The 13936-nt window shown below is 45.6% G+C and overlaps 1 protein-coding gene across 1 annotated transcript in view; it reads left to right on the top strand.

Moving 5' to 3' along the window:
• Positions 1 to 13936, top strand: part of shisal1a (shisa like 1a) — a 38140-nt gene that overhangs the window by 10763 nt on the left and 13441 nt on the right. The window contains exons 2-3 of the mRNA XM_038998674.1: positions 9562 to 9747; positions 12473 to 12686. Of these exons, the coding sequence (XP_038854602.1) occupies positions 9681 to 9747; positions 12473 to 12686 (281 nt within the window). The 5' untranslated portion in view covers positions 9562 to 9680. The remainder of the gene's footprint in view (positions 1 to 9561; positions 9748 to 12472; positions 12687 to 13936) is intronic.

Genomic DNA, 13936 nt, shown 5'->3' with positions numbered 1-13936 from the left:
CAGGCAGCCAGACATGAGTGTTGACTAGCTGACTGGTGGCAATACAGGCAGCTGCTTCCTTTGTGTTGATCATACTCCACTTAGTCTCATTCAATTTGGCTGATTTTGCTCTCTCTCTCTCTCTCTCTCTCTCTCTCGCTCTCGCTCTCGCTCTCTCATAGAGAAGTGGACCATAGTATTTTATATCCTCTAGTATTTTATATCCTCTGGGAAGCATGGGCTTTGTAGATAGTAGAGAGCAACAGAGAAAAACGTGCAATATGATAGGGGTTCTAATAAATTCCAATCCACAATTTATTTTGAGGGCCTTGATTGTATAATGAAATCAATTTGTTAAACTCCAGTGGCAGGTTCATTAGAAAATCTCTCGGCTACTTGTATATTTGTATTACTGAGTGAGCTTGGCACCAAAAGGACATCATCGTCAGTTTAATTCTAAGTTGGCCCAGAGAGTATTGAGATCAGCTCTGCTTAAAACCGCTGGGTGGCTTTTACATGTTACTAATATATGCCTTTGAATGGTTCATGCATGTGGATACGTCTTAATCAAGTTATGTCTGTATCCTATTTCCATCACTTTCAACTTGCCATTATCAATCCATATTCAATGAGAAGTCAAGCTTCACAATATCGGTTTAGTCAAAGAAATGAGGAAACTTCAAATATGTTAGTGCCAAATGCATATTGCTACAGTTGCCACAGATTTGAGATATTGAGATATTCTAAGACATAGAAAATATTAATTAGCGATGTGACAATATTATTTCATCCCATATGCGTTCAGGCTCGAAATAGTTGTTTTGAAGCCTTTGGAAAGAATATCACCACAATTGCCCCACTTCTAGCCTTTCCAAATAAAAGAAACCCACTTTTCATATCTGTCCTTGAGGATTCTGACGGGAGAAGAACGAGCAGTGTGTGGGATGGGGGAGGGGCAGCGTTTTCTCCCTACAGACACATCTCAACAGGCCTCCAGCTGAATTGAGTTTGATTACAGTGCTGCTTCCTCTGATTTTGTCAACTTAAAACTGTAATCCTTAATTGAAACAATAATAGAGTGGACACCCTGCCTGTGTTTTAGTGAATAGCTGAGGGATGGGCCTGGAGAAATGTAAGGTATCCATTATATCAAAATTATAGTTCACTTTGTTTACATATATTGTTTACATATATTTGGGGTTCTGATGTGGTGGGACAGTTAAACTAAGCGCATGAGGCATTTATAAGTTATATTCTTCAAGAGTCAATTAGTATATATAATTCATGTATAAGTCCAAAAAATGTATGTAGCAACTAAGGATTCTAGCTTTAATTACAAGCCAAAAACAATCCTCCCATGCAGGCAGGCACATAATACAGCAACCCATTAAAGTAGTATGGGCCACACTCACCACAAACACACCACGCTCCCTGGCATGGTAACCCTGCCGTGTTGTTTTATTTTTTTTGAATTTCCTGTTCACTACCACAGACGCTAATTACTCACGAGATAGAGCAATAACCACTCTTCCCCCCGTCTCTTTTGTGAGAGAAGGTTTCCCAGGCAACCTCAAGCCGCAAGTCCACTTACATGTGCACCCTACTGTCTTATGTTTATTTTGAGGATTTTAATCTTTTTAGAAAAAGGACAGAACTAAATCCTCTTCAGAGCCGTCACTATGGGAACAGCAGGTATGATGTACACAAGGCACCTCGAATTTGGAGGGGGGATTTTGTGCTTTTGATATTTCAAGCATGGCAATTTAAACTGGACAACAAAATGCACTCATGCCAAAGGAAGGATATACTTCATAAAATAATGCCACCTCTACAAAGGAAAGAGTCTTATACATTTCTACACACACACACACACACACACACACACACACACACACACACACACACACACACACACACACACACACACACACACACACACACACACACACACACACACACACACACACACACACACACAAAGACCAGAGCATGAAAGCACAGCACCGGATGGTCCCCGTTAAGCTATTTGATCATGATCTGCTGTCGAGGCTTGTGTGTCAATTACAGTCATTAGATCCCAGCGTTACTACAGCTATCAAATGTTGGCTCATAACGGACCACAGCACAGTCTCTAGCTGAAACTCTAAAGTCATAAAACTGGAATAAAATCCAATTCATTCGGATATGAATTCATAAAGAGCATCAATCAGACCATCAGTGAGACCAGGAATGGGAACTGATGCCTGGAGACGATAGCTGACCGGAATGCTCAATCTCCTGTGTTCGGACAGCTAATCTTATTTCCCCACAAACTCACTCCTCTTGTGTCTCGGGGGACAGATTGGCACAGTAGTATTGTACATTAGGATGGATAGACAGAGGGCTTGCAACCAAAAAGGCTATTTGTATGGCTATAGGAAATGAGGAGACATCAAGGCTAGCGCTCCATGTAGGCATTTCAACGAGACAAATACAGGTGAATCAGTGATGCCCTACATCCTGCAGTTCCTAGGCTGACAATACGGTAAATGGGTCAAAGGGGTTGAAGCCATTTCCTTGGATTTAACAGCTGAACAGCCAATCAACAATAAATTAAATAGAAATCTATATCCAGAAGGCAATATTCTGTCTAGCCCCACAAAAGATGCAAACTCATTAGATGAACAAACTCAAGAGCAAACAAAACAGCATTTTTAGAAAGCAAAATGTGTTACTGGCTGGAAGCAAATGTTGGATTAAAAACAAGACAGCGTAAGAATGCAATAAGAGTGTGTCTTTCTCTCTATCTCGTCGTAATTTGCAAACAGACCGAAACTTTCAGTAGTTTCTTATCAACCGACTGACAGACCTGGTTCTCCTGTCTGGTAGTAATGCAGACTTCATAGTGCATGTGTGACATGGTGAGATTGGACCCAGGTGCAGGGAATAGATCAGACGAGGAATCAGCAGTTAAGGATAATACTTCACTGAGAAATGGTAATGGAAGGATCACAGTAACACTGGGAAAAACAAACATTATGTCTCGAAAACTCACTCAGGAGACAAATGCAACCAGCACATAAATCAAGCTTCAGCAAAGGACAACAGAAAACACACCTTTTTTAACAGGGAAATCATAATAAGTAAATAGGACACACCTGAGTGTTGTTAATGACTCTAGGATGGTCTCTGCCGCCCTCTGGTGACAGGTGGAACCATGACAGTATCTTCCCTTCTAGGAGCGGATCCAGCCGCGGAGCCAGGGCAACCACCACATAGTTGGTTGAAGTCCCGAACGAGTCCCGGATCCAGGATGTACTGGGCAGGCACCCACGCCCGCTCTTCGGGGCTGTAGCCCTCTCAGGCCACCAGGTACTGCCTCCAACAGACACTGGACAGTGTAGGTCGGGCGACCATCGACAAGTCGAGGGGGCAGGTGTGGGGGGAGAGAAGGGACTGGTCCTTACCAGCTTGAGACGAGAGGCATGGAAGGATGGACAAACCCTCATAGACCTGGGAAGCTGGAGATGATAGGTGACCGGGTTGATGCGACTCAGGATCTTGAATGGGCTTATGTAGCGTGGAGCGAGCTTCCACGAGTCCACCTTAAGGGAAGATCACGGGTGGACAGCCACACTTGTTGACCCAGTCAGAGGAGCCGAAAAGGCCTTCGGTGCCGGTTTGCCTGGTGTTGGTGTCGGGCAGATGAGAGGAGCAAGGAGGATGAACGCCTCGGCTGATGGCACCCCCGCTTCGGCCTCTTGATCAGGAAACAGGGGAGGGGGCGTACCCGAACTGACACTCGAACGGCGACCGGTAGTGGGATGTGAGCATACTCCGTCCAGATAAGGAACTTGCTCCAGTTGCTGGCATGTGTGGAGACGAAACAGCGGAGGAACTTCTCCAGCTCCTGGTTGGCCCGCTCCGTTTGCCCATTCGACTGTGGATGGAACCCCGAGGAGAGACTCACTACCTCCCCCCACATTGAGCAGGAGGCTTTCGAACACCGCGCGATGAACTGGGGCCCACAATCCGAAATAATGTCCTGGGGAAATCCGTGTCGTCAAAAGACATGGGCAATCATGAGATCAGCAGTCTCCTTTGCTGAGGGCAACTTGGGTAAGGCAATGAAATGGGCTGCCTTGGAGAATAGATCAACAACCACCAGGATAGTGATAAGACCTTGGGATGGAGGTAACCCTGTGATAAAGTCTACGGACAGGTGGGACCAGGGCCGGCTGGGGATGGGCAGAGGTTGGAGCTGTCATGACTTGCTTTAGGCACAGGTGAAACAGGCCGCAACAAAGGATCTCACATCCTCAATCATGTTGGGCCACCAGATTAACCCCTGGATGCCCAGTTAATTTAGAGGAGTGTCTCCATTGTAACACTTGAGAATGGGCTGATCGCGGATCATAAAGTCTGTTAGTGGGACCCCGCCAGCGTCAGGTTCTTGGGTCTGGGCTTGTCATAACACAGGAGCCACAATGCGGGAGCTGGGGATGATGGGCTCGGAGTCCCCTCTCCTCGTTAGAGACATCGTGTCGGGACAGGGCATCTGCTTTCTGATTCTTGGATCCCGGGCGATAGGCTAGAGTGAAGTTGAACCTGTTGAAAAACAGAGCCCACCTTGCCTGGCAAGCGTTCAACCTCCTGGCTTCTTGAATGGAGACCAAGTTCTTATGGTCCGTCCAGATCATGAAAGGATGAGGTGCCCCCTCTAACCAGTGTCTCCACCCCTCAAGACCCCACTTGACTGCCAAGAGCTCCCGGTTGCCTACATCATGGTTGCCTTCTGCTGGCGAGAACCGCTTGGAAAGAAAGGCACATGGGTGCATTCTCTTGTCCCCGTCGTTCCGCTGTGAAAGGACAGCCCCTGCTCCAGTGTCCGAGGCATACACCTCTACTACAAAAGGATGAGTAGCATCAGGATGAATGAGGATGGGTCCAGAGGTGAAAAGTCCCTTGAGCTCCATGAATGCCCTGTCAGCCTCGGGAGTCCAGCCAAAACGGGTCTGGGACTTGCGGTTTAGGGCCGTGAGAGGCGTTATCACCGCACCAAAGTTCCGTATAAAACGCGTGTAAATATTGGCAAACCCAAGGAACCGCTGGACTTGTTTGAGTGAGGCGGGACAGGGTCAGTCAGTGACCGCCCTAACCTTAACAGGGTCCATTTGGATGCTGGCAGTAGAGATAATGTAGCCCAGGAAAGAGACATGGGATACATTGAACTCATACTTCTCAATCTTGACGTATAGTTTACTCTGCAGAAGGCGTCTCAGGACTGCGGATGTGCAGAATGTGTTCTGGAAGGATCTTGGAGAAGATCATGATGTTGTCGAGGTAAACAAAGACTACCCGATTCAACATATCGCTAAGAGTGTCATTGGCCAATGCTTGGAAGACTGCCGGTGAGTTTGATAATCCGAATGGCATGACTAAATACTCATAGTGGCCACTAGGGGTGTTAAAGGCAGTTTTCCATTAATCTCCCTCCCTGATTTTCACTAGATTGTAAGCTTTGCGGAGGTCAAGTTTGGTGAAGAATTGGGCCCCCTGGGCCAGCTCCAAGGTGACGCACATCAGGGGTAGGGGGTAACGGTTCTTAATCATGATCCTGTTCAGCCCTCCTACATAGCCTATGCAGGGACACAGACCTCCATATTTCTTTCCCACCAAGAAGAAACCTGTACCAGCTGGGGATGTTGAGGAGCAAATGAAACCTGCCTCCAGCGACTCCCGGATGTAATTGTCAATGACTGCAGCTTCAGGGATTGAGGGGGAGTAAATTCAGCCCTGGGGACGGTTGGAGCCGGGTAGGAGTTCTATTGCACAGTCGTATGGACGATGAGGAGGGAGGGTGGCGGCTTGCCTCTTACTGAAGGCCTCCCGGAGGTCAAAGTATTCGGTAGGGAGAGCGGAGAAGTCCTGGTCTTCAATGTATGCAGGGGGGCACAGCGAGGTTCTAGTTGGGGCTCTTAGACATTTAGTCTGGCAGTTCTTACCCCAGTCTAGTAGGTGTCCCATGGACCAGGAGAGTAGTGGGTTACGTAGCGCTAGCCAGGGGTACCCTAGGATAAGGGGGTTCTCAGGAGCAGTGATCAAAAGAGAACTAAGAGTGATTCACCCCTACCTTCCGTAGAATGGGCTTGGTCTGATATTCCACCTGGCCGGAGCCTATGGGGCATCTATCGAGGGCTTGAATCTGCAGAGGGATGGGACATTTCACGCAGGGGATTTGTAATTCTCTGGCGAAGTATTGATCAATGAAATTATCTGCGGCCTCGGAGTCCACAAAAGCTTGAATCTGGTGCTGACGGTTGTCCCAGTGGAGGGTTGCAGGTAGTGACAGACGGTGACTGGGTAGCCGGGGGTAACTGCACAGCTCGTCAGGGTCTCCCCTTGTCCTGGCGAGCCCTGGAATTTCCCGTCAGTTCTGGGCATGTAGCATGGAGATGGCCGGGACCGTCGCAGTAGAGTCAGCAGCTTTCGCGCATGCGCCTGTCACGCTCCTGTGGGCTCAGACGTGTGTGTCCCAGCTGCATGGGCTCCTCAATGCTGGGTTCGGGGGGCTTGGGATGCTCAGGAAACCAGGATAGTGTCAAAAAAGTGCTGTCTCACACGTTCTCAAAGGTGGTTGTTGATCCTGATTTCCAGCGTTATCAGAGACTCGAGGTCCTCTCCCAGTTCCCGAGAGGCCAGTTCATCCTTGATCGAGTTAGACAACCCCTGGTGGAAAGCGGTGACCAGTGCCTCCGTATTCCACCCACTCTGGGCGGCAAGGGTGCAGAACTCAATGGCGAAGTCAGCCACTGGTCTGGCCCCTTGGCGGATGTTGAACAGTCGGCTGGCCACTTCTCGTCCTCCGACTGGGTGGTCGAAGCTCTGCAGTGAAAGCTAATATGGAGCTGCAGGATGGTGGCTGCTGTTCCCACACCGCCGTAGCCCATGCCAGGGCCTTGCCTGAGAGTAGAGCGATTATGTAGTTATTCATGGCCCGATTGGTGTGGAACGAGGATGCCTGTAGCTCGAACACCAGAGAGCACTGGGTGAGGACCCCCTTGCATTCTCCCAGGTGGTCGTCATACCGCTCGGGGGCTGGGATCTTGGGTTCCCGGTGCAGGTTCCCTGGAGGAACTACGGAGACACCTGTAGCACTGGGCGATGAGACTTGGGCATTGGCTCCTCCTGGGTTGGGGTTGGACTGTGGAGGGAGTTGGTAAGCGCCCGGAGGGTTTCTGATATCTGGAGGAGTTGTTCTTGCTGTGCTCCTTGGTGGTTTACAACATTCTTGATCTGGGTGATCTCTGCTCGTTCTGTGTTGTAGGCTGAAGCTTGCTGTGACATGGTGAGGTTGGACCCAGGTGCAGAGAAGAGACCAGACAAGGAATCAGCGATTAAGGATAAACATAATACTTTACTGAGAAATGGTAATGGAAGGATCACTGGGAAAACAACAAACACTAAGTCTCGAATAAACTCACTCAAGAGACAAACGAACCCGGCACATAATTCAAGCTTCAGCAAAAGACAACAGAAAACACACCTCTAAATAGGACACAGCTGAGTGTCGTAAATGTCTCTAGGACGGTCTCTGTCACCCTCTGGTGACAGGTGGAACCATGACAGCATGCAGGAGTAATTGGTAACATGTCCTGCTCCTGTTTGATTCTCTGTCCAGCCCAGAAAAAATTGCAATTTGTGCATAATACTGTAATAGATTGAATATGGTGTTCTGCCTGCTCCTTAATTTGTGCTGCTCCTTATGCTTACATTGCATAATATTTGTTCAGTTTTTGTTGTTGTTTTTAGAAAGACTGGCTAGAATATTCTGTCATTTTGCGTTACATCTTAGGACAGTCTTTAACATGCTGCAAACAGCCTGCTGCCCATTCATCTGTGTAACATGTCTGTTCACATGTGCAGTACATGTGTTCAACTCCGGAGATTATATTCTGTGTGTGTGTTGGGAATAGGGGTTCTGCTTCACTTACATTAAGCTCATTATGTAAACCTTCTGTCTCCACATCAGATTCTTTGTTTATCAGAATAAATGTCTGTTTACACCATGTAGACTTAAATAGGACAGCCGATGACACAAAGGGGAGATTCCACATTTTAAAAAAAGATTCAAAAGGCAGAATTCATGTAAAACCCTGTGAAAGGCAGCCTGGGGAGGAGGGAGGAGGATCTTTCAGAGGATGGGAATCCCTGGCCACGAGTCACATGTTGTCTGACAGAACACGATACCTTCATCCTCTCTCTCTCTCTCTCTCTCTCTCGCTCTCGCTCTCTCTCTCTCTCTCTCTCTCTCTCTCTCTCTCTCTCTCGCTCTCTCTCTCTCTCTCTCTCTCTCTCTCTCTCTCTCTCTCTCTCTCTCTCTCTCTCTCTCTCTCGAAGGCAGAGGAAAGGAAAGGCTGCCCTAACAAGCTCAGTCTAGAGAGACTCTCTGACTACCTCCCTGAGGAGGAAAGAGCTATTAAAGACAAAAACTGAAAAAGCCCCGCTATACTGTAATGGCACAAACACTATTCTCTCCATACTGCACTATACAGTATGGCGGCCATCTGGCTTTGGTTGTGTTCCAACAGTACCTATTGCCCCTTTCTTGTCAGGGACATACAGGCCAGGGCTAGATATACTGCACCAAACAGGACCAGGTATGGGTAGATTGACAGAAATCACACAGAGTGATAGAGACCAACAGCCTCAGCAGACAGACATCCACATTTTCTGCATCGTCAACGTTATGAAGCAGGAACCAGCCTCACCAGGCTTTCTCCTCTTCCCCCTGGGAGATGTAGGATTCCTCCTAGCTCTGACAGATGTAGCTACACTGCTGATGAGTGTTTCTGTATCTGTATCTCAGACGAGCAAGAGGAGATTGTCACACTAACTTTTGTATAAACTAAAACCCTTCATGGTTATTCAGAGTGTTTGATGACAAAGTCTGTGGTTTTAAATTTCACAATCTCAGATGAACATCTAATCCACAGGAACACACAGTGACCAATTGCACTTCATCCTTAATTTAAGCATAAACAAGAGGCAAAAACTTGTCCAAGAGCAGAAACAGTCCTCAATCCTCACAAAGTGTGCCTCCTAAGTCATTTATCTCACTAAGCCACAGTGTACGGATGTTGGACAGGTTTGATAGAGTGGTGCGATGCTAATGGCAGCCACGACACAGGCCTCGCGGGGACACTCAGTATTTAAACGAGAGATTTCCTCCATGAACTGCTGTGATGCATCACTACAAGCAGACTCATCGAGAACACCTCTGTAGCCAGACAGGGTCCTCTTCTCACTTTGTATGATTTATCACTAGGTGAGAGAGTCCCACATTTACCAACACAAGCGCTCCTATTTATCACAACTATTAGAAGGGTGAGAAACACTTTTTCAAATCGTTTTGGTCCATGGTGAATGCTGCAAGGTGCAATTGTCCAATCAGAGAAAATAACCTGTGGTTAGATTTATGTTATTTGATCCAAAGATTCTGTAGCCCTTTTTCGACAGCTGTTGATATAGTTCTTCCACAACAGGCTTTATACATACATTTAATCTAATTAAGTGATTCATTGGTTCTCTTGTTGCGTCCAGGTTGCTCACCGGACAGCAGCAGCAATGTGATTGTTTGGGTCAGAGAGCAGATGATGTCCTGGTACAGCTAAAGCAGAGAATCTCCCCTCCTGTCCTCTGTCCTATATGAGGACCCGAAGATGACTGTCACCAGCCGGCAGTCCTTCAATGTCCTGACGGTCATCTTCCTCCTGCTGTCCACCGCAGGTCAGTGCGGTTTTATACACCTCTTTGTTATTGTGTGTGTGTGTGTGTGTGTGCGTGCGTGCGTGCATGCGTGAAGATGGCATTTTATTGCATTCAATGTATCTTCACTTTCACCTTTTTTAAATGTGTGATTTTGTTACTTGTGTGTTAATTGGGCCCAAAACGGACATTATTCAAGCCATTACATATTTGTACATTTAACATCAACTTCATCCTCAACATTTCAGTAGTTTGTCTTGTCAATTTCAGTGTTTTCAGGTGTGTTGGTTTGTGTCTTGAAAGGTGGTCTATTTGAACAGTGGGAAAAAATGCTTGGAAGAGGTAGACTTGCTATATTTTCTGCAGGAAAAGTTTTTGTTTTAATAACCTTTTAGCATGGTCTGGGTTTTAACCTCTTTAAAAACATTTGTTTTGTAGCCTAATAAATATTTATTGAATTCTGACCATTTTTATCAGTCCAGTTATTATTTGAACCTCTTGTTGTGCACAGGGTATGGCCAGCTCCGTCACAGTGATTGTGTTTAAGTGTGTAGTCTTTTCCCATAGTTGCCTGTGAGTCTGGCAAGCAAGGCTGGTGTATGGCTGTCTCAGGAACAGTATTCTGCATGGTAAAACATCAATGTTGATTACTGCATTTGTGAAACTCTGTCGGTAACCTACAAACTTTATCTTGTTCTTTTGTTTTTCAGCTCACAAGTTGAGGTTGTAAACGTAACAATAGAGCCAAACTGCTTGCTAAAATTGTAAAGGTGTTAATGTAATTAACAACATGGCAACGTTTACGATGATTCCCTAACCAGATCCAGCTGTTTTCCCTCTAATAAGACTGAGACTGCCTTCCCCCTGGTCTGCCTCTCCTCTCCCTAACTCTTTAAGTCTTGCATCATTAGAGGACTTTATGGTCCACTTCTGATCCCGAGCTGCTCTGCTTCCTTATTGCCAATTCACCCTGCTATTACCGCTGACCCCTCCTTTATATCCTGTCAATTATGAGATTAGCTATAGGATCAGAATACCAGAGGCGGAGTTAGATGGGAATATTTTTGAATAAATAAAAGCTATCTTTCCAATGTCAGTTTGGGATGGATGTTTGACCATTTAGAAGTCACTGGTTTGATTTATATATCATCATCACATTTACTTTTATCTTGCAGTATACAGTTACAGGTCTGGCCTGTACAGGTTTGAGAAATTGTCCCTGAAAATGTACACAAATGACATCTATATTTTTCTGTGACATCTGCCAGCTCCTCTTTTCTATCAGTTCAGTACAGTATATGAATTCCTGATTTGAGTGCTGACAAAAATTGTATTTCAGAAGCTTAAGTGGCATATATCTATTTGTGAGAGGTTATTTCACAGATAAAGAAGGGTAATGAGATAGAAGACAATGTACTGCTGTGAGTGTGTTTGAGTGCACACACTTTTGTGAGAGTCTGCATACTATTAAACCTCAAGATGAAGTTTTCCTTTTCTCATCAAATACAATCAAATTTCTCTTATTTCCTAGCAAAGATACAAGGTAGAATAAAGAGCCAATTTCTCTGTCTCTCAAATCAATCTCTGACTTTTAACCTCTGGAGTAAGGCTTCATTACAGCTTCCTCACTCCTCATTCTACTTCCCTGTTCAGCATGGACGCAAAAGCTTGACAATTAGAGAGAGTCGGCGGGAAGTCAATTCTAGCTATCCAGCCAGCCAGTCAGTCAGCCATTCAGTCAGCCGGCCTAGAGTGAGGCAATAAGCCAAGCTCATTAGATCTGAGTGTTCTCCCCTTTCAAATGACCAATCTGTTCCTGCTTGGACTGCATAGGATTAGATAATACCTTTACCATCAGCAGCAGAAATATATAATTACCCCCCCCCCCATCATTAAGAGGAAGATACAAAGACATGATCTTGTTACAGTTCTCGTCCTCTGTCATTGCTAGTGCAGGCAGCACTCATTCCCTAATGCTAGAAGAGCTTTCCCCAGCTATGGTATGGGGGACGCTTTTACCTGTTATTATATTATGTTGTGTTATTAACGGTAATAAAATATGAAAAGATGCGGTTGTGACGGTGTCTGTCTAACAAGTGGTTTTGTCTTGGTCCACAATGACATATGATACGGCCTTGATCATTATCTCTGGTCTGTTACAATGACAGATTGGTAATTGGTGATCATCTACATGAGTCCAGTCTGCCAAATTATGTTTCCATGACTCCCATCAAAGAGAAACACCTCTCTGGTTGACTCAATCCTTCAAATTTATAATCCTTCTACAGAGATTAGTAAATGTCTGTTGATTTCTGTTTGGTTTTCCATCATTTGCAACGTAATTGAAATAACAACAAGCTGAATCATGATGTTCCCAATCATTATAATCCATTTATCAGATTTGTAAAACAATTCAGAAAAATATTTTACCTCACAAAGTGTAAGTGCTTTCCAAGAAGACTACAGTATTAGACTCTCTCTCTTGCTCTCACTCACTCTCACTCTCTCTCTCTCTCTCTCTCTCTCTCTCTCTCTCTCTCTCTCTCTCTCTCTCGCTCTCGCTCTCACTCTCACTCTCTCTCACTCTCTCTCACTCTCTCTCACTCTCTCTCACTCTCTCTCACTCTCTCTCACTCTCTCTGTCTCTCTCTCACTCTCACTCTCTCTCACTCTCTCTCACTCTCTCTGTCTCTCTCTGTCTCTCTCTCTCTCTCTCTCGCTCTCTCTCTCTCTCTCTCTTCCACAGCTCTATCAGCTAATTTCAGAGTGTGTGAACCATATTCCGACCACAAGGGGCGCTACCACTTTGGTTTCCACTGCCCTCGTCTCTCTGACAACAAGACCTACATGTTCTGCTGTCACCACAACAACACAGCCTTCAAGTACTGCTGTAAGGAGACTGAGTTCCAGACGGTCATGCAGGTCAACCTCACCACCACCACAGACGGCTTCAAACACAAGTGAGTCCTATTCAGGTTTTGGCAGTGTATATATGGAGTGGTACTGTTCCTTGTCTGTTAGTATGCTAATTATTTTGATTCTATTATACAGTGTACTGTTATTATAAAATGCTAGGCTACTTACATTAGGTCGAGCGGATACCTTAAGAACATAGAAAAAGTTATCCGCAAGGAAACAGCCATTAGCTTCTCACTCACAATTGAGACATTTCCACAGAGAAAAAAGCCCTGGCCTTTACAAATGTTAGTGATTGATACGCTGTTAGCTCCCTTGACAATATCCCACTCATTGACACCATTTGACTGGTGCTCAAAGGGCACATTGACATTGATCTACACCTACAGAGAGAATCAGAACCACAGCAGTGAAGAGCTGATGCTTTGTTACTGAGTGAGTGGGTGGGCTGCCTGCTGATGCCATCTCTCAGAAAAGTTTAATAAAGTGCTTTAGTGTACTGTATCTTACTATACTGTACTATAGTATAATATTCTATAGTATACTATAATACTGCACTACACTACAAATGTCGGTAAGACCAAGAAGCTGATTGTGGACTACAGGAGAAAGAGCAGAGACCAGGCCTCCATCCACATCGACAGGGCTGTAGTGGAGCGGGTCGAGGGCTTCAAGTTCCTTGATGTCCACATCACTAAGGACTTAACATGGTCCACACACACCTGCACAGTTGTGAAAAATTGCTCCAGCCACCCAAGCCATAGACTGTTCACTCTGCTACCGTCCGGCAAACGGTACCGGAACATCGGCTCTCGGACCAACAGACTCCGAGACTGCATCTATCCCCAAGCCATAAGAATGCTAAATAGTTAATTACATGGTTAGCCAGACTATTTGCACTGACTCTATCTTGCACTGACTCTATGCACACTCACAATACTATATACATTACACACACTATATACACGCTCACACACACACACACACACACACACACACACACACACACACACACACACACACACACACACACACACACACACACACACACACACACACACACACACACACACACACACACACACACACACACACACATACTTACACACTTTTACACTGATCATTTGCTGCGGCTGCTACTCTGTTCTTTATTTTACTCTTATTATAATCTATCCTGATGCCTAGGTACATTACCCTGCCTTCAAGTACATATCTACCTCAAATACTTCATACCCCTGCAGATTGATCTGGTACTGGTACTCCCTGAACATAGCTTCATTATTGTGTACTTTAT

The sequence above is a fragment of the Salvelinus namaycush genome, chromosome 8 (assembly GCF_016432855.1).
Source record: "Salvelinus namaycush isolate Seneca chromosome 8, SaNama_1.0, whole genome shotgun sequence".
Taxonomy (NCBI): domain Eukaryota; kingdom Metazoa; phylum Chordata; class Actinopteri; order Salmoniformes; family Salmonidae; genus Salvelinus; species Salvelinus namaycush.
Note: the sequence above shows the minus strand (reverse complement) of the source record. Positions and strands in the feature narration are given on the sequence as shown.